At 62.3% G+C, this 20,148-nt stretch overlaps 1 protein-coding gene and 1 non-coding gene across 2 annotated transcripts; both read right to left on the bottom strand.

Annotated features, from left to right (window-relative positions):
• Nucleotides 1-2,705: 2,705 nt before the first annotated feature.
• Nucleotides 2,706-19,446, bottom strand: WNT10A (Wnt family member 10A). Its single transcript, XM_059820422.1, has 4 exons — nt 19,388-19,446; nt 16,243-16,505; nt 7,939-8,315; nt 2,706-3,173 (listed from the first exon to the last, which is right to left on the bottom strand). Exons 1-4 carry the CDS (start codon nt 19,444-19,446, stop codon nt 2,706-2,708), a joined length of 1,167 nt encoding a protein of 388 aa, XP_059676405.1.
• TRNAV-GAC (transfer RNA valine (anticodon GAC)) lies at nt 5,591-5,663 on the bottom strand. The gene has a single exon. It is a non-coding gene; the product is annotated as a tRNA-Val (tRNA).
• Nucleotides 19,447-20,148: the final 702 nt, after the last annotated feature.

Below are 20,148 nucleotides of genomic sequence, written 5' to 3'. Positions count from 1 at the left end.
CGACCAGGAAGCCTGTGCCCCAGAGCTGCCTGCACCCAGAGCATGCTGCCTGCAGCCCAAAGCACCCCTACAGCACAGCGCTTGCACACCTGACCATACTGCCTGCAGACCACCAAGATCAAGGGATCTTTTATGTTTCCCCTGAATGTCCCAGTGTCCCAAGCTCAGACAGGGTCTCTGCAGAACCAAACACCACCGGGCACTGTGGCTTGCTAGGCTCAGTGGCCAGGCTGTGGTGGGGGGGTCCCACCCCGGGTGTGCTGGCATTACTGGTGTGCCATTTCACAATGCTGTGTTCCCAAAATGGGGGGGGGGGGGGGGGGGTGAGGGGAGAGCAAGATGCAGTCTTTGCAGCCCCAGGATACTCAGATCCTGGTCCCACACTGGGGAATGAGAGATGTGCTTGGGGGGAACGGCCCTGCCCTGCATCCTTTCTCTGCATCATCAAACACCCCTTGTCCCCACTCTGGTCCCCTCCCCGGCTTTGCCTGGCCAGGGAAGCCGTGTGCTGGGATCCAGCTGCTGCAGCGCAGGTGGCCTGGGATTAGCAAGCAGGGGAGTGAAGGGGCCGGTGTGGTGCGGGGAGAGCTTGGTGGTGAGTCAGTCATCACCCCAGGCAGCCCTGAGATCACAGGCGCCTGCAAAGCAGCCCCTGGGAGGTGGGAAGCCAACGTCACCTACAAAGTGCTGAAGCATGATGGATGTGCAGAGCCCCACTGCCCTGAGCAGCACAGCCCTGGGAACATGGGGGTTTGGCCAGCCTGTGAGGGAGGGGCGAGATGGGGTGGCCAGGGGACATCAGGGGGTCCGACTAGTGCTTGGGGCAAAGGACAAAAGGCAAAAGGCTTGGGGATCTGGAAAAAGGGCCCTGATGTTGGAGATGGATATTGGAGATGGAAAAGCAGGACATCAGGAGGGAAAATGAACTGCTGGAGCATGCCCTGCCAGAGCAAACTTGCCCCATGGGAACACTGCTGCTTTCATGCCCCACAGGGTGAGCCTGGGTGCCCTGAGCCCCAAGCAGAGATCCCGCCCCTGCAAGGTCACCAGCCCCAGGTCTTTCCTGATGGGAGCCACTGTGGTGGCTGCATGCCCTCCTGCCCCTGCTGCACAGGCAGAGCTGCACGGGTGCCGCAGGCCACAGGGGCTCCCACACTTCCCTCCATCACCTCCACTGCCCTCCACTTCTCCTCAGACCCTAAAACACAGCTGGCTCTAGAGGCAAGGACCCCATCCACCCAGTCCATCCTGGAGGGGCAAACAGCCGTTCCGCCCGGGGTTGGTGAAGGGCAGAGCATCCATCCCAGCTGACCCAGCTCTGTGCTGCCTGCGGGAGCATTATGAAACGAGGACACGGGGCCACTCCCCACTGGGCCCGGGGCACTCGCTTCCTTCCAGCCTGGTATTTTCCTCCTCGATTTGTTTTTTTTAATTCACTTTTTTTTTTTTTTTTGTAGCCCCAAGGGGCACACAGCCGTGGGAGGAGCGGGGAAGTTATCAGCCGGGAGATACCAGCAGCATGATTCACCGCCTGGCCCCTGCAGGCTGCCGCAGCCAGATGGGTGCCCTCCCCACCACTGCAGCGAGGTGCCATTTGTGGACCCCCATTGCCTGGCCCGTCCTCAGTGCCTTCTCCTCTCCCTGCTCTCCGGCCCCGCCATCCTTCCCCAGGAGCGCAGCGGGCAGCAGCACAGCCTCCAGCCCTGACACGGCCGAGGGCATGGGGCCAACAGCCAGGATTCCCACAGGATGGATGGGGTCCAGCATCCGTCCAGCTGGCCAGGAGCCCCCCAGCAGCCACCTTGGAAGGGCTTGGGGTGTCTGCGGGGTGTCCCCACCTCATGCCAGTCTGCAAACAGCTCCTAGGGCTGTTATTATGGGATGGCAGCAGAGCACCAGGGAGAAAGTCTCACAGAAGTGGGTAGGCAGTACCAAGGGTCCCCCCCCCATCCTTCTGGCACCTTGCAGGAGCGGAGAGCCCTGCGCAGCAGGAAGAGCAGGGTGTTGCACCCCAAAATATCCCGTGCTGTCTCCAATCCACTTTTATTCACAATCAGAAAATAACTTACCATACAATTAACACAGGCACGCACAGCACAGCCCCAGGCACCCTCCCCTCCGCCCACGATGCTACAGCCCAAGCTGGCCCAAGCTCTGCCCCAGCAGAGGCGAGCTCCAGCCTGGGGAGCTGTGCCCGCTCTCCATCCCATGGGATGCTCCATCCCCACCCCGTTCAGAGCACAGCCTCGCATGTGGCCAGAGGAACCTGTGCACGGTGCCAATGTGTGTCCCCCCCCTCCCCTCCCACCCTGGGCTCCCCATGCCCTGCTGTCCCCACCCCACCCTGCCCCATCCCGCTGGGTGCCAGCGGGCACTCCCCCACCCCTGTGCCCACCCTCCGCCCCCCCGAGCGGTGCTGGTGTCGGCGGTCTGTACAGCATGGCCGTGCGCTCCCCAGGGCCGGGAGCCGTGGTGCTCTCATGCGGGGCCGGGCAGGCAGCGGGCAGCCCTGCCCTCCCCGGGTGACGACAAAGTGCTGATTTCGGAGGGTGCCGAGCATCTCCTCTCCTGCTCCCCTCAGAGCGGAGGGAAGCGGGTACCGTGGCTCCACCTACCCCCCCGGCGCCGATCCCCGTCTCCCTCCCTCCCTGCGGGCAGGTGTGCTTGTCCCTGGCACCCTGGGGTGGGCACCCATCCCTGCCCGGCTACTTGCAGACGCTGACCCACTCGGTGATGCGACACTCCTCGCAGGCCACGAAGCAGCACCAGTGGAACTTGCAGTTGCAGCGCTCGCTGCGGGTCTGCCGCAGGATGTTGTGCCCGCGGCCGCAGCACAGGCTCTCGCAGTTGTCCATGCCCGGGCTGGTCTTGTTGCACAGGCGCCCTTGGGTGCCCAAGGAGTCCAGGGCTGGTTCCCGCTCGCAGAAGTCGGGTGACTTCTCAAAGTAAACCAGCTCGCTGATGCCGGCCCGGCGGCGATGCCGAGCGTGGCCTGGCTCCAGCTGCCCGGCATTGCGGTTGTGGGGTCGGATGAGGGTGGCCCCGTAGAAGCGGTCCTTGAGCAGGGACCCCACCAGGCGAAACTCGGGCGTCACCTGCCAGCACGTCTTCAGCTGGCAGCTCCCCGAGGTGCCGTGGCATTTGCACTTTCTCCTCATGTTGTCCATCACCACCTGGGCAGGGAGGGGAGGGCAGAGTGGTTAGCATGGAGGAGATGTTTTTTGGGGACCAGAGAAGCTATCATGGAGCTCTCTGTGGGTTGGCACTACGGGAACACCGAGGGATGGCACAAGAGCTGTCAGAGCCCTGGAGCTGCAAAGCCAGCAAGGCTGCACCCTGTTGCTGTGCCCAGTGTCACCCATGTCCCACACCCTGTCCCTTCCCATCCCGGCAGTACCAACTGGCTTTTACACTCCAGCAAGGGACCTGCACCTGAAGGAGAAGGTGAGCTACCTGACCACAGGGAGGAGAAGGAGCCTGGATCTCACCTTCAACTGCTGCTGGGCTCCAGCAGCACCAACCCGAACACAGACCCCAGCTAAAAGCTGGCATGGCTGCATCTCTGCAGCCCTACTGGGACTCCCCAGCACAGGGGTCCCCCACGCACCTCACCGGCTAGGAGCACTGCGAGTGGGGCAGGTTGGAGGGATGCTTTCCCCTCCCCAGGGCTTTCCTCCCATGAAGCCCCAGGTCTGGGAGTCCCGGGAGCAGCTCCGCTTTCGGCTCTTGCCTGTTTTCCCACGGGAACCCTGGGTGCAGCGCCGGGGGGCCAAGGCGCTCCCTCCCACCATCACCCGAATGTCAAGCAGGGATCAGATATGCTCCCAGCCCTGACTTGTGGTTTGGGGAGGCCGCAGGGAAGCCGGTGCCACATGTCCACCCCCTAGAAGGGCCAGGGTGTGTGGGCTGGGCTGCGGCTGTGGTTTGGGCTGGCTGGGCTGAGTGGCTTGTGCAGGGGCCAGAGGCCAGTGCAGGGGCACAGAGGACCCTGGGCTCTCTGGGCAATGCTGCTGAGCCCCCAGGCTGTGTACTGGGGTCCCCCCAGGTCCCCCATCACTGCAAGGGATGCTGCTGTGGCCGTGCCAAGGGAAACAGCTCATGCCTAGCAATCTCGAAGAGCATGGAGTGGCAGCATATCCCGCACAGCCTGGAAAGAGGCAGTTTATGCCGTCCTCTGCTCTGTCCCAACAGGGATTCCCTGCTGGGTCACGTGCCCCCATGCCCACGCGCTCGCACAGGCTCCAGCAAGTCCCCTTCCCATGGGGATACCCAAGCCCCGCCAGGAGCCAGGCTGGGGCTTGCAAAGACTATCACCGGCTGATTCCCCCACCTGGGGCCATGCTCCGGGACTCGGGGGGAGCCCAGGGGACACGTGGCCCTGCACAAGGTTCCGTCCCACGATGCCAGCCCTGCCCGGCCACCCGCCTTCATGCCTGACACGCGCTGCCTGTTCCTGCCCTCTCCCTGGGGGGGATGTGTGTGAGAGGAATGCCTTGCTTTGGTAGGGGTGGGTAGTTTTTACTCCTTGTTTTCTTGTTTTTGAGTAAATCTCGCAGTTGCTAAGCAGTTATGGTAATGAAGGCAGGTCAGGGAAACATGCCTGGAGCTCAGGGCACATGGTGGAGAGGTCTGGGCTGGGCTGGAGTTTGGCTTTTATCCTGCTGAGAGTCCTGTCTCCTGCTGGGAACAGCCTCCACCTTGCAGGTAATGAGCTGCCCAGCCTCTCTGCCATGCCCTGGGTGTGCCAGCCGGGAACACCAGCTGCTCGTCACCATCCTTGCCACCATCCACAGAAACATGCTGGCACCAGGACCCCATCCTTTCCCGCATCCCCTCCCTGCTCCCTTGGCTGGACCAGGGAAAATCTGCACATAGGGTTGTGGCTGGGATGGTCACCACCGGGATGGAGGGGACAGTGGCGCGAACAGCTGGACAGGGGCTCATTGGAGGCTACAGCTGGTCACAGTAGGGGCTGGGAAGGCAGCATGTGTGTGCCATCTCCATCATCCAAGCCATCACTGCTGAGCATCCCAAGCCCCAGCACCGCAGCACCCATCCGTCCCTGCCCAGAGACGGCTTGTTCTCCCTCCTGCATGGGTAGCACAGGGGGGACAGGACCCTGCCAGAGCCAGGAGACCCAAGAAGGACCCATCTGAGTCTTGGCCCCATGCTTTTGCCATGGGATCTCCTCCACACACCCCTACCCAGCCACGTCCTTCCCCCGTCTCACAGACACCCGGGATCGGCACATGCCCGGACTCGCTGGTGCTTTCTTTCGCACATTCCCAGCTCCTCCCAGACACGCTCATAAGAGCTTTATCATAGGTTTTTGTTGTGAAGGGTAATGGGTAGTTCCTGGCTGCCTTTCATCCTCTCTTGCTCTCTGATCTGGCAGGGTAGGAGGACCTGCAAAGCCTCTTGTACGCTCCTGCTGCTCCTTGCTGGGGAAGTTGCTCCCTCCCAGGGATGCAGGACACCCAACTCAAGACCAAGGTGACCACTGCCACTGTTGGAGGATGCTGCGCACCCCCTGCAGCTGCAATCCGCTCCCCAGCTTCATAGCTGGATGCAAAAGAGGAAAAAATGATCATGTTTCTGCCTGGTTTCGAACCAGGGACCTTCCGCGTGTCAGGCGAACGTGATAACCACTACACTACAGAAACCCACATCCCATTGCCACTGGATGTGGTCATTGGTGGGATTGTCACCTCCCCCCAGCATTGCAGGGTCTGAGCTGGGAGCCAGGCTTACCCACATGCAGAGCACCCTTGGGACACACAGGGACTGCAGAGAGGATGCTCAGCATCAGTAGGATGCTGCAGAGCCCTGGGTGCTGCAACTGCTTGGTGCATGGACAGGGATGGCACGTGGCAGGGCACGGCATGTGGCGTGCATGTCCATATCACCGCTCTGCTCAAGGGGTTCAAGCCTCGGGACTTGAAGGGGAGGACCACAGAGCTGCTGCATCCAGCACGGCCACTCCTTTCCTGGGAAATCCCAGCAGATTGCTCCTTGTTACAGCAGAAAGATAGTCCTAGGAGGGAGGTGGTCTTGGGTGGGTGTGGGACCCACAGCATTGCTAAAAGAGCAGGTGGGGAGCTGGAGAACCCATCACCAGGCAATGCGGACAGCCAGGTTCAGCCCTGGAAATAAGCATGGCACCAACAGGCACAGCCTAGGCACAGCACCATCTCCTTGCTCCAATGCATGGCATGCACAACCATCACAACCCGACCTGGAGACAGGCTCACACCCTCATCTCAACAGGGTCCCTCAGCTGGGCACCCTGTCTGGCCATCGTTTCCCCACCCACGCTGGTACCATCCCCTCCTTTAGCTCTTCAGTCCTCCTCTGCCCCTGCTTCCAGCTCCTAGGCTTCTTCCATCAGTCCAGCTCTTGTCCCTGAAACCACCAAGAGCTGACATTGCCAGTCCTGTACCTGCCTGCCCTTGGGGACAAGCAGACCCCAGGCATTTTTGCTGTTGCTAGATCCCACAAGCACCATGGGGTGACATCCCCCCCGTGCAAATATTCCTCTCTCACCTTCCCCTCCTTCTGCAGGGGGCTGTGGGGCTTCCCTTGGGAAACAGGCAATACAGACCGCAAATTTCTGAGCACTGCCAAGAGTCCCAGTGGTGTGGGGCACATAGAGCTGGAGGGGTGCCAGGATGAGCCCTGCAGCCAGAATTGGGATGGGGGGTCTTGCCTGGCTTGCGGCACAGCAGCCTGTGGAGGATTTAGCCGCCTAACACTGAGCGAGCCTTCACCACGTGCAAGCAAAGGCGAACAAGCAAAAAGCTCTGGCTTTCCCCAGGCATTTATAGCTTGGCCAAACTGGGACGGCTTTTCGGTCAGTAAAGCTCAGCTCCAGCACCAGGGAAGGGCACACATCAAGGTCCTGCTCTGCAGCATCCCCATCTCACAGCCGCCTTTAAACATGCTATGTCTGAGCCATCCCAGGGAAACACTCCCTGTGGAATTCTGATCTTTAATTACTTATTCCTGCAGCCACTACACGCCCCCCCATGTGGCCCTGACAGCATGTGGCTGGGGTCTTGGGGACAAATGTCCTGCTGGATCCATGGGATGGGGTTTCCCTGGCACCTGCTGGGAGCAAAGCTGGGCAGGGAAACGCAGCCGTCCTCCCAGCCCCTCCTGCCTGCGTGCTTCTGGTCTCCAATGCCAGGCTGCTTTTAAACATCAGCTTCCAGACAGAGTGAGCTACTCATTAGCACCTTTAATGAGACCTGACATCATGAGAATGGAGGGGAGGCTGCTCTGCTCTCCTGGGCAGGCTCCAACACCCCCTCGGAGCTGGTGGACGAGGCTGTGGGCTGTCACCTCCACTCCTGAGGGGATGCTGCACTTCCCAGCTGGCACAGGTGTCCGCTGCTTGGCTCAGTCCTGCTCACATCTGTCTCCTCAGGGCACCGGCTCCCTCTTCGGAGGCAGAGCCACAGCTGGGTGTTGCGGAGCCTGGGCTGTGTCCCCTCACTCTGGACAGTGCATTGCAGCACCTGCCTTCTCACACCATGCCAGTGACTTTCTCCTCCCCGACAAAGCTCCCTCGCGCTGCAGCTGCCTGACACCAGTTCACCCAGTACCTGAGTGGCAGGAGCTGGACTCATTGCCCTGCCACCCCCGTAGCACCGCTGCAGCACAGGCAGGTCGCAGTGGCCTGGGGAAGTGTCCCTTGGCAGGGGGGGCAGCAGTGATGCTTGAAGGCGCCCTCTCCAACACAGATGCTCAGCACCAGGGCTGCACCACTGCCTTCAATCTGGGCAAAACTGGGGAGAGGGGGTGCCTTGGGGGCAATCCCAGCCTCGCACACGTGTCCCACGGCAGCCAGCACGAGCCCCTCGCAGCCCTCCCGCATGTGTCCCAGGGACCCTGTCTCTGCCACCATCGCCCCGCACCCCTGCCCAGCGCCCAGCTCACCTGCCGGCCCACGCGGTTGTTGTGCAGCCTCATGCGGGAGTGGATGTCCCTGTAGGTTTCCCGGGAATCAAGGAAATCCTTGGAAAACTTCTCCCCATAGTCCACGTCGGGGCTGCACCCTCCCCATTCCCAGGAGTCCTGGAGGCCAGGGGTCTCAGCCGGCATGTGCTCCATGTGCACCCCATGCACCATGCCTTTGCCACGGTTCATGGCCTCCAGCTGGAGACGATGCAGCTTGCGCCGAAAAGCCTCCTCATCGCCCCGGCGCTTCTGGTCACAGCCGCAGGCTTGTAGCTTGCCGAGGGCGCAGGCATTGGAGACGGCGTGCACCACGCCGGCAGCTGCAATGGCGTAGGCGAAGGCGCTCTCCCGAAAGCCTGCAAGGAAGGACAGAGCAGGGCTCAGGCTGGGCAGCGTGACCCCCTGCGGGGGGCTGGATGAGCCCAGCATCATGCTGGGGTGTAGGGAGCTGGAGGTTCGGCTTGTGCCTTGCTTTGACCTGAGGCATCAGCTCCCACCTGGACCATGAGTGAATCCTCACACGGTGCCCTCCAGCCCCATCCCTGCCAGGACACACTGCTGCCCTGAAGGCCAGCCCTGCCCTGCAGGACCCCAGCTCCCACCATCATCCTGCTCTCGCATTACCCTGGGAGATGCCACCACGACATTGCTCAGGCATCAGCATTATGGGGCTGATGGGAAAGGCAGTATCTCCTCCCCGCTCCACTCAGAGTTTCCCAGTATATTAAATATAACGCTGTCTGAGGAATACTTCTGCTGAGGAACGGGCCATTCCTGCTTACCCACAGGGTGCAGGATCAGGCAACAACAGAGGCAGGCAGCGCTGCCTGTCCAGCCCCATCCATCTGCCCATACCCCTTTCCTCCCCGAGCCCCACCAGCTCCTGCAAGAAGCTCTTAATGCGATACCGCACTGGAAAAATCGAGCATCCCTAGTTACTTAGAGCATGCCACGACCGCACCGCATGCTGCCAGGGCTGGCAGCTGGTTGTCGTTAAACGCCGGGGAGTGAGGATGTCCACAAGTGTCATTAGCTGGGGATGGGGTGGACGGGGACAGGGATGGGTCCTGCGCCAGGGGCTCCATGGGGCTGCAAGCAGGAGCTGCCCGAGGGCTGCTTGGCTTCGCTGTTGCTGGGTGAAGTTCCCCTACCTGGGAACTTCTGTTTTATTTTAAATGCAAAGTAATATTTTAATTTGTGGTTGCCAGACCAAGCAGGGAGCCTGCAGTGCCCTTCACTTCAGTGTGCAGTGACCGGCCCCAGCACAAGGAGGGGAAGGAGGGAGAGGCAGATTTTGTGCCATGGCTTCACACGTGAATAAATAAATAGCTGGAGTTCGCCAGCCTCTCTCCCTCCGTTGGACAAGAGCAGCTTGATCAGCCCTGGCTTTGCTACGGCTAAGCAGACAGAAGGTTTTGGGGCATTTTCTCCAGCAGATCTGTGCCATCAAACGGGGGGGTCGGGCGAACACCCCAAAGCACAGATCCCAGGCAGGGGCTCTGCCAGCTCCCTGCCTGCGCCATGGAGTCACGAGAGGTGAGAGTACAACTGCTCCCCGCCGCCGTCACCCGTCCTGGGCGATGCTCCCCATCACGCATGTCTCCTCAGTGGCTCACTACCGCCCGCTGAGCAAATGCTACGATCTTATTAAAGGGAAATGAAACACAGCTCGGAAACCTGCATTTAAAGCCACGCTGCTCTTTTGTGTATTAATTTAACACTGGTGCATTTAAAAAATTAACAAGGCGCTGCTTAAAAGCCAGCGGGAGCCTCTCCCAGCTTCCCCTCGGTGTGGGACAAGCTTGCTCTCAGCCTGCTTCTTTCCATGCACAAGTTGAACAACATTTTTCAGCGGGCAGGTAATGGGGCTGCTGGTGCGTACGCTGCGCAGCCTCTCCGGGGAGAGCGCTGGCAGGCAGCGCCTGCAACACACCCATATCACTGTTAGAGCAGGACAGCCCAAATTTGGGGAACTTCAGCCCCCAGGTGAGCGATGCAGGATGGAGAAACAGCACAGGAAGGTCTCACAGATCTCCAAATCCCCCCTGTATCAGTTCTCCATCCCAACAATCTGGGCCAGCTCCAGCCCTTCATGAGCCAAGGTCAGGCACAGCCCAAGAGCAGGGACCTGTCACTGCCACCCCACTTGGCATCCCTGGCTCCTCTCACAGACGGTGCCCAGCGATGGCGGCAGCAAACCCTCCACCCAGCGCAACACGCTCCTCTTGGCCCTGCCTTTCCGTTAGCCTCTTTCTCACACATTTCCCCAGCCTAAAAAATAATTTCCCATGCAGCATCTCCTTAAAAATCCCTTCTGGAGCCCAGACAGAAACTCTACCCCACCCAATCTGTCTAGCAAGCCAGTCTCCTTACAGGTAGAGGCCAGGTTCGTTTGGTGCCCTCCGCAGCTGGGAAACCCCTGGGGTCAAGCCCCAACCCTCCTCCTTCCTCCACTGCTCTCCAGCCATGCACAAGCTCATGGATGAGGCATGGGTCCTCATCCCTGGAGCTGCCATCCCCCAGGCTGTGGGCAGGGGACGGGCTGGTCCCCAGGACTCGACATCCCTGTGCTTTGGGACTCTTGTCCCCATCTCACTGTGGTCATTTCCCTGCTCAGTATCGCTCTGCCTGACCCGCCGCTCCTCCCTGCCTTCCCCCCTCCTTCCCTCGCCTGCTCTCATGGGGAGCTGTGAGCAATGGGGAGGAGGGGGCCAGGGCAGCACCGGGACCGCAGAAGCCATGCCAGCGTGGTTCTGCTTGGACGTTCAGTTTACATTCCTCGCTTTACCCCCGGCCACGCCAGAGCCCGGAGGATTGCAAGCAAAGCAGCAAGCAACGTGGCTGCAGGCGACAACCACTGGCCTTGTGGGCTTGGCAAGGGTGGGAGCTTCCAGGAACCGTGGCCGAGTGTGGCATGCGGCAGCCGGCCCTGAGCCCTTCGGAGGGAGGCTCTCCAGCTGCCCCAGCCACCTAAGACCTCAGTGGTGATGTCTGAGTCACCAGATCCCTCCAGAGATCGTCAAAGAGGTTGTAGCCATGGGAGATGTGAGTGGAAGTATTGCATCCTGCAGGGAAGAGGGAATGGAGGACACCACCCCGACACCACTGCCGGCATCCAGCCTGCTGTGTACTTAAAGGACCGTGCTGGACAAGGAGGATGGATCTGAAACCTCAGCCCCAGGTCAGATCCCGAAGTGGCTTTCTTAGCAGGGGAAAATTTTCTCTGTCAAGGTGCAGCCAGGAGATGGGGGGCCATTCAGCAGGACCCCAAGCCCCAGCTGGCACTGGTTCTGCCATGGATGCCGCAGTTTCTCCGTCTCTCATGTGGATGTGGGACCAAGGCAACGGACCTGGCTCAGGCACGGCTGTGGGCTCCATGGTCTGCTGGGGTAGGGAGAGCTGGAGTCATGGCCTTCCTGCCCCAGCTCACCATCGCACCTCTGCAGCGACGCCCTCCCAGCACCCGCCACCGCGGCACCCGGGTGGCATCGAGGAAGCAGGCAGGACAGCCTGGTCCGGGTGCACCCCAGGGTACCCCAGGGATGTTCAGCTGCCCCCTCCATGAGCAGCACCCACATAATGCTGGCAGCACGTCGCGCCAGCCCTGCTGGCTGGCGAGGCGGAGGAGAGCTTCTCCTGCCACCTCCCGCGAGGCCCGCGGAGACGGCCAGTCCCGACACGCTGCCTCTCCCCCAGCCCTGCTCCGTCTCCTCCCCTCTCCCTAATTAAACTGCAGGTGAACCTGCCAGGGTCTGGCCCGGCGCCAGGCGCTAAACGCCTCCCTGCAGATCCCGACTTGCCTCCCTGCACCTCCTTGAGCGTGCCGGGGACAGCCCGCAGCCCTCGCTCCCTGTCCGCCCATGGCGCTCCGAGCTGGCAGCCCTCGCCGCTCCGCAGGCTGCAGGGAGCCGGGCTCAGCCCCGCACCTCCAGGGATGCTGCCCTGTCCCCAGGGTCTCGCTTGCCACCATCAGTTGGGGGAAAGTCCAGGGGATGGGGGCACCCACAGGGATGCAACCGAGCATTCGAAGCACCCACGTGCGCTTCAGGGCCAGGTGGGCAAAGCCCTTGGCTTGCCTGGGGGTACCGAAAACCCTGCCAGCAGCCCAGCTGCAGCTGCACCAGGCCAGGCGCTGCAGTCTGCAGGCACCGGAGCTTGGCTAGGGCTCTGCAGAGCCGGGTGCTGGGGTCCTGAGCTCAGCAGCATCTCCCCGGACAGCTGTAACAGCACCTGCCTCCCTCCCCGCATGGCAAAGCCTCACCAAGCTCCGGCTCGCAGCTGGCTGGGCCCCAGCACTTGGTGTTCCCAGCCTTGCAGGGAGTTCCCCCCTCCTCGCTGTACAAAATCAAGGTTCAGCTGTGGCCACGCAGACCCCTTGGCACCAGGGAGCTCTTCTAAGGTGGGCATGGGGCATGCAAGCATAACCCGTCCCTCCAAAGGCTGCAGGAGGAACAGCAGGATGCTCCACTCCAGAGCCATGTCCCCTCCAGCCACACTCTCGGGGGGCTTTCAAGGACACCCAGCCTCTCTGTAGGGGTCCTATTTCTTTCAGAGCTCCATATAGATGGGTTGAGATGAGCAAAGGGGAATGCTCAGGGAAGAGAGATCCCTCAGCACAATTCAGACAGCCCCTGCCCTGCTGGCACTGTACCCACCCATAGGTGCACATGTACCACACAAGGACAAGGGCTCGGTGACCCACCACCATCCACAGCTTCGTTTTTGGCACCATCCAAGCATGGTTCAGCCCAGCCAAGCCACACAGTGCCTGGCAGCCTGTGGATGCTATGGGGGGACTGTATACTGGGGGCAACAGGCCACCCTCTCCAGCAAGGCGGACACGGTCGTGCTGCTCACCCTCAGAGCAGGGGCAGGGGACCTGTCTCTGTTACTGGTGCAGATGCAGCCACCTGCCTCCACCTCACTGTTCCATCCTCCTACATATGCCCCTGGGTCCAGGAGAGGATGTCTCTGCCAGCACTCGGAGGGAGAGGGAGGGACAGCAGAGAGGGATGGGACCACGGACAGGACTGGAGGGTGCTGGCAGGGGTGAGAGTGCCAGGGAATGGGCAGGAGGGTGGTGAGGACGTAGGCAGCCAGTTGAGGAGCCAGGGAGGACAGAACAAGTATTTGCAATGGCAATGCTGAGCCTGGATGGACACAGAGGGGACGTGGGCCAAGGAGGATGGGGGGTGCAGATGGCACCGGAGGTTCAACGAGCGGTACAAGGGACACCCCACACCCCAAGGGTGGAGCATCAAAAGACAAAACCACAAAAACCCACAGCCCATGGGGGTGTCTGAAAAAAAAAAGAGGCTCTGTGAGAGCAGGGGTGGTAAAGCCCTGGGCACCCCCTCTGCTCGCCCTCCGCTAACCTGTTGTGCCACTGTGCCCTGCACCCCAGGGTCAGCTGCATCTCCCTGCCGTATCCAGCAGCTCTTTGCTCTGCCCAGGATGCTGTCAGGATCCCTGTCCCCAGCTATGGTGCCCAGAAGCCTGCCAGATTCCCAGCCCTGCCCAATTTGAAGCCTCCCTGCTCCTTCCTGCCTCCCCAGGGCTTGCACTCAAACTTCTGGGATCAGAGCAGCAGGATGGGGAGACAGGCACTCATTTGCCACTGTCCCCTGCTCTGTCCCCAGGGGATAGGCCCCCCAGCTCCACTGAGTGCCTGGATGCTGGGCAGAGCGTGGGACAGTCACCAGCACTGCACCCCGGATGGCTCACGCCTGCGCTGGGGAAGATGTAAGAGATGCAGGAGGACAGGGCGGACTTGAGGAGCGGAGCCAAGTGGGGAGAGCGGGAGGGAGAAGCCAGCTACAAATAATTTAAAGTGAGATTCACGCATGGCTGAACTGATGGCTGAAGAAGTGGGAAAAGGAATGAAAGATTAAAGGGGTCTGTCACTTCGGGTTACAAACAATGATCCTACAAGCACGTTGCGTTCCCAGGCACGGCAAGGATGGGGCAGGGCGTAGAGCACAGACCTGGTCCCCGGGGGTCAGACGCATTAATGCCTGCGGCACGGAGCCTGCACCCCTCGCTTCCACTGCTCGCCTCTCCTCTGGCTCTGAGCTCGGGAGATGCACCCAGCATCCCTGCTCTGATGGCTGTGTCCGTAACAGCTGCAAGGCGGAGCTCAGAGCTCCAGCTCCGTTATTGCGGGACACGAGTGGGCTGGAAGCAGGTCAGGACACCAGCCTCAAGGCTTGCTCCATGCCGGAACAACTCCAAGCAATCACATGGGATGGCCTGGGTGCTCGTGGCTCATCCTGCACCCTCTGCTGCCAAACAGGTATGCCATGAGGTGCCCATCTGCTCTGCTGCTCCAGCCCTACCTCCGTCCTTCCCTGGTGCTGGGTGCTGGGTCTCCATCTCATGGAATGGGATCCCACTGGTGCTGGGAGCCTAGGCTGAGCCATACCCAAGAGCTCAGGACTGGGGCAAGAGTCCAGGGGCTGCGGGAGTCCCCACACCCATCGGTCACAGCCCTGACAGCAGGAGGGGCTGCGGCGGCACTTGAGACACAAGCGAGCTGCAAGCCACCAGCCCCCACCAGACCTGGTGGGCTGAGGGAGGGAGTCAATGCTCTCTGCTGCTGGAGCTTCTGACCCAGCCTGGTGGGACCCGGAGCAGGGGAGCTCACCTGGGTGTGTGAGCAACTTGAGCCAGCAAGCCAGTGTCTCCCGCCGCCTGAGGAGACTAGAAGTGAACCGCATTCCTCAGAGGACCTGGAAATACCTCGATGCTTATCAGGGCTGACGGTCCCCACCCTCCCTGCCAGGCTCTAACCTGGGTGCTGCTCACAGAGGGAAGAGACGCTGCCCTTCTCCAGGCACCAGAGTGCCGAGAGGGGCCACGGCTGCTCCACAGCAGGACCACAGCCCTGATGCCACACGTGCTCCCAGATTGCATCCTCTCCAGTGAGGCTTTGCCCATCTGCCCTGGACACGAGGGACCTCCTGGCACCAAAATGCTTCTGTGCAACCTTCTCCAGCCATCTCCCCACCTGCTACAGCTGCCTGGGGGCTCCTGCCGCCATATCCCCTCAAAGGCATGTAAGCCTCAAGCTGCCAACCTCTCCTCTGTGAGACTCTCCTCGCAGTCCCAGGGAGAGAAGATGTTGTAGGATAGGGAAGGATGTTTGGGGAAGAGGGGATGGAGGCACCTCTCTGATGGGCACCAGGCTAGGAGGCTCCCAAAGAGGGTAGGTGAGCAGCATCTTTGGTAGTTTTCACCTTTCTCAGGCAAAACCTTGCCTGCCTTCAGCACCCTGCCCGCCTGCCACTGGCACCATATTGTCCTCTCCTGCCCACGGTCTGGGGCAATGGGCACTTAGAAATGTGCTGAGGCCCAGGCTTCAAGAAGGGTACTTAGGTGAGAAGATACATTCAAGTCCTACAGAAGGTCCCATCAGGCCACAACCCTGATCTGCGCTGTGCAGGGCAGCCCCCCTGCACCCCCAGAGTCCAATCCTGAGGGAGAGAGTATCAACCAGGGATGCTCTGATACAGGCAAAGCTGGCCATGCTTGCAAGGGAGATGAGACCCTGGCACTGGGGCTTGGCAGACCATGGAGGGCTAGGAGAGCTCTCCCAGCAGCACAGGTGGGAGCTCTGTGGGCAGGCGAGCTCCCAGGACAGCCTGTCTCCCTGCCCCGCCATGCCACCATGCTCCAGGGTCCCGCAAAACAGAGAACCCTCAGCTCTCTGGAGCGGGGAGCCAACAGAAAGGCAGGATGCCGGGATGATGGGCTCACAGAGCTACACACCCCATTAGCTAGGGGTGTTTCTGCTTACCATGATGCACTGAAACACCATCCCCAGAGCAGGAATGAGCCAAGATGCTCACTGCATCCACCAAACTGAATCCTAGAGCACGGCATCCACCTTCAGACCCAGCAACTGTGCTGCACACCCCTGGCACCGCTCCAAACACCAGCCTACACCGCATGGGGGGAAGATGCCAGAAAGCGGTGGGGCCTGGAAGGAGCCTTGTGAGCAGCTGGGGCTGGGCAGGGAGGAGCAGCTCAGGACAAGGGCCAGCATAGGTAAAAAGGTGCACAGAGAAGAACCCGGCTATGCCACAGCGCAGCGCCACTTGGTCTGGCAGACCCTGAGGTTTCTCAGGCTCTGTCTGCCTTCATCCATGGGGATGCTGAAGAGCTGGCCTGGTCCCCTGGGCCAGGGAAGAGCTGTGCAGGGGCCCATGGGGAGCCCACAAGGGCTCCTGAGAGCAGGGGCTGGGCAAAAGAAGAGGAAGAGGAGGAAGACCATCCAGCCCTTACCTCTGCTGAAGATGATGCTCTCATAGGGGATCTTGTTCTTGGTCTCGAGGCTGGAGCAGTTCCAGCGCTGGTCCCGGAACTGGTGCTGGCACTCATGGATGGCAATCTGGATGCCCTGGATGGCCGAGGCAGTGACGTCGGGGTGGCGTACGCATACCTCCAGCTGCCGCCGTGTCAGCCCTGGCAGGGTCAGGCACACCGTGTTGGCGTTTAGCACTGGCTCCGACGGCAGCTTCAGGCCCAGGATCTCATTGGAGCAGGAGCTGGGAGGGAAAGGAAACCCATGAGCTCCAAGCAAGCAATATGCCAACCGCTTGCTTCCCCTTCGGGGCGGGGGAAGAGCTTGGGGGTGTACACACATGGGGAGGGGAGATGCTCCTCAAGCCACACTGTGCCCACTGCCTATAGAGAAGGCTGGGAAACCCCTGGGCACAACAGCAGCTCAGCCAGGCAGAGATGCCCCAGCAGTGCCGGGGCTGCAGTCCTCTCCAGCCATGTCAGCACAGCCTGGACACCCTGGCAGCCTGTGCCCAACGGCAGCCAAATTTGGCCCTCCTGCCTCTGGAGCCCAGAATCTCTCTGGGCTGCACCCCCTCTGCATGCTCCCCCAGGGATCTCCCGCCCTGGCCATGCTGCGCAGACTCTCAGGCACAGACTGCCCCAGCTCACCTTCCGCAGAGAGCATGTGTTTCCCCCTGGGAGAATCCAGAGACCCCAGAGCAGGAGACCCATCCCAGGTCTGGCTCCATCTCTGTTGCTGGCTAATCCCCTCCCTGCGTCTCCTGTATCCCCCTGGCACTGCTGGTCCTCACAAGGGAGGTAACCGGAGGGACCAGCCTTTTCCTGCCAGCTTGGCTGGGAAATTTGGAGCCAAGCACCCTGCCGAACACTCTCGAGCTCCCAGCAACAATCCCAAATCCACTGTCATATCCCAGCCCCACTGGACCTGATGCCTGTCACCATAGAACAGAGACCAGCAGATGGATGGGTGCAAGGGGAGGCACATGGTCCGTGGTAGGGGTGCAAGTACTTATACAAGTAGAGATGCTGCCTGGCAAACAGGGAGGTAGATGGAATGTGGGGAGCTGGACAAAGCATGTCCAGAGAGAGGTGCCTGGAGCTAAGACAGTGGTACACAGGACAGACAGATGTGGAGAGGGAGACAGAAGGGGAGGAAGTGTCTGCCCAGCTCCAGGGAATGGCTTGAAGGATCCCGGGATCCACAGTGTCCAAGCAGAGGACCCGCAAAGCGAGCAGTAGGCAGCGGGATGCCCAGGAGCATCCTGCAGTTTGCAGCAGGGTCCATCAGGAGCTCAGCACTGCCCCGCTCCTTGCTCAGGACAGCTCGGTCCCTGCTGAGAGCTCTCTCCAGGCAGGGCTCCCTCCTCCCCAGGACGGCCAAGAGCTGGGTCCCTGGGAGGAGCAGGGATTGGAGCCCTTTGAACCTTGATTACAGAAATAGGACTTGGAGGAGGATGCTGGAGGAAGGACTGCAGCTGCCTTACAGAGCAGCCGGGGGAGACGGGGAGTAACCCTTCTTGGGGAGAAGGGTTACTCCCCCTCGCTCGCCCAAATCCTGTGAGCCTGGTGCATGTACATGGACAGAAGCGGCCCTCAGGGACCAGGGACCGACTTCCCCAGCTCTGCGCTCACCCAGCTCTGGAGGAAGGGCTCAGCCCCAGGGTCCCTGCCGAATTACAGCTTGCTCAGGGGCGAAGGGGAGCTGTCAGGGTCAGGGTGCTGCTTTCTCCAGCTTCCCAAGGGTGTTTATACAGATCTCACCACTTCCACAGGTGATATGGGGGTCTGCCCCAGTGCAAATCCGCAGTGACTCCAACAGGGAGAGTCAGGGTGGGGAGGAGTGGAGAGGAGAGCGGAAAGGGGTGCATCCCTCCAAAGCCCCTACACAGGAGAGGAAATCCTCTGCCCAGCTCCTGCGCTGATTCACGCTGTTGAAGCAAGCCCTGGCCGAGAGGAGAGGAGAAGCAGGTCCACAGCTACCGTCATCCCCAAGCCCAGCAGCTCCTGCCCCAAGCACTGCAGGGACCTCGTCCCCTGCCTGTCCTAAGCCAGCCACAGCACTTGCCACCTTCTCCCAGGGCATCCCAGGGGGGCTGTTATGGTCCTTCTCCCCATTGCACAGCAGGAAAACTGAGGCAGGGGCCCTTGTCTAGGACCCCCGGGAGCAGAGGGCAGGTCCTTCTGCCTCTTGCTCCACCCAGGGCTCAGGGGGGCCAGGGACCAGCAAGGAGCTGTCACTGTCACTCTCCCTAGGAGGACACCGCACTCCCCCCAGCTCTCTTCCCCCTTGAAATCTGGATTTAAACTTGATTTCACGGTGACAAGCCCCCAGGTCACAGGCTGCAGCGGCTGCTGCTTTAATTAATACAAGTCCCAACGTTAACAAATTATATTTAAAGGGGCTGGAGGGAGGGGGAAGGGCGGGGGACCCCCTCACTCACATAAGCACCAGGGTTAACCCCTGGCTGCCTGCAGTGCACAAATTTGGGAGCCGGCAGAGGGGAGCTGCCAGCCACCCAGGGGAGACGGAGACAGACAGGGGTGGTGAGTGTCGGGGGGCCTTTTTCTGGAAGGCAGGCGGCCCCTCTCATCCCCCTTGCTTGGGGACCGGTGGAGGCGGGCGGGGGACGCAGGTGGATCCCCCGCCCCGGTGGGCGCCCCCGGGGTGCGGAGCCGAAAAGCACCCGTCCCGTGGGCACCGTCCGCCACCACAGTGGCATCCCCGCCGGCATCCCCCCGGCCTCCGCGGGGGCCCCGGCAGCGAGGCCCGTCCTCCGCCCGGGGAGAGCGGGGAAACTGAGGCAGACAGGGCGGGCGCTGGGGCGGCTCCGGCCGGGGAGGAAGGGGGACAACCTCCCGGGGGGGGGGGGGAGCCGCGCATCCCGCCGGCACTCCGCCGGGACGAGGGGAAGGCGGAGGGGGGGCAGCGGCCCTGACAGCGCCCTGAGCAGGGGGCCGCAGCCGTGCGGGGCCGGGCCGGGGCGGCGGGACCCCCCCCGGAGCCCCCCGGGCAGCCCGCCCCCGGCGCGGGGCTGGGCGCGGCGGCTTCCCGGCGCCCTCCCCGCGGGGCCGGGGCGCTCGGCGGCGGCAGCGGGGCTGGGGGGGGGGGGGGGGCAGCTCCTACCTGGGTACCCAGAGGCTGAGCAGCAGCGAGCAGAGTCCGTGGGCCAGGGCCGGGCGCATCTTCGCTGGGGCAGCGGCTGTGCGGGCTGCGGGCGGGCGGGCGCCTTTGGGGCAGGGGCGGCGGGGCTCGGCGCTGCTCTCTGCCCGCTTTGTTTGTTGTGGGTTGTTTGCTTGTTTGTGTTTTCCCCTCTCCTCCCTCTCACTGGCTCCCTGCGCGCCGGGGCTCGGCTCGCCGGGGCGGCTCTGCCATCCTCCCGGGATGCCCCCCCCGCCTCCCGCCGCCCCGGCGCCCGCCGAGCCCGGCGAGGGCTGCGCGCCCCCCGCCCTGCCCGCCGCCGCCCCGCCGCGCTCAGCCCCCCGGCTCAGCCCCCCATGGCGGGACGCGCCGGGGGGCCGGGGGGGCCCTCGGCCCGCGGGGCACGCTCCCCCGCCGCTCCCCAGGGCGCCCCGGGGCTCCGGGGCCGCGGCGGGCGTGGGCAGGGCTCGCCGGGCTTGCGGCGCTGCGGCTCCCGCGGGGCCCGCAGGCACATGGGGAGCCGCGGCCCCCCCGCCGCCCCCCGCCGCCGGTGTCGCCGGGCCGCCGGCGGAGCGGGCAGGGTCGCGGCCGGAGCGCCCCGGCAGCGCTGGGCGCGGAGCGGCGGCGGCGGCGGCTCTGCCTGGGATCGCGCTGCGCCGAGCATTACTCAGCGCCCGGAGCCCGAGTCCCGACACGTCCAGACAGGAGCCCGCGGGGGAAGGACGGGGCAGAGGGTGGCAGCGGGG

The sequence above is a fragment of the Gavia stellata genome, chromosome 8 (assembly GCF_030936135.1).
Source record: "Gavia stellata isolate bGavSte3 chromosome 8, bGavSte3.hap2, whole genome shotgun sequence".
NCBI classification, from domain to species: Eukaryota; Metazoa; Chordata; class Aves; order Gaviiformes; family Gaviidae; genus Gavia; species Gavia stellata.
Note: the sequence above shows the minus strand (reverse complement) of the source record. Positions and strands in the feature narration are given on the sequence as shown.

What these genes read in the sequence shown, in the direction of transcription:
- WNT10A (XM_059820422.1), bottom strand. Translation starts at nt 19,446, where the DNA reads ATGCGCCCGGCCCTGGCCCACGGACTCTGCTCGCTGCTGCTCAGCCTC. An exon ending in CTCAGCCTCTGGGTACCCAG is followed by an intron (nt 16,506 to 19,387) that starts GTAGGAGCTGCC and finishes TTTCCCTCCCAG; the next exon opens with CTCCTGCTCCAATGAGATCC. An exon ending in GAGCATCATCTTCAGCAGAG is followed by an intron (nt 8,316 to 16,242) that starts GTAAGGGCTGGA and finishes CCTTCCTTGCAG; the next exon opens with GCTTTCGGGAGAGCGCCTTC.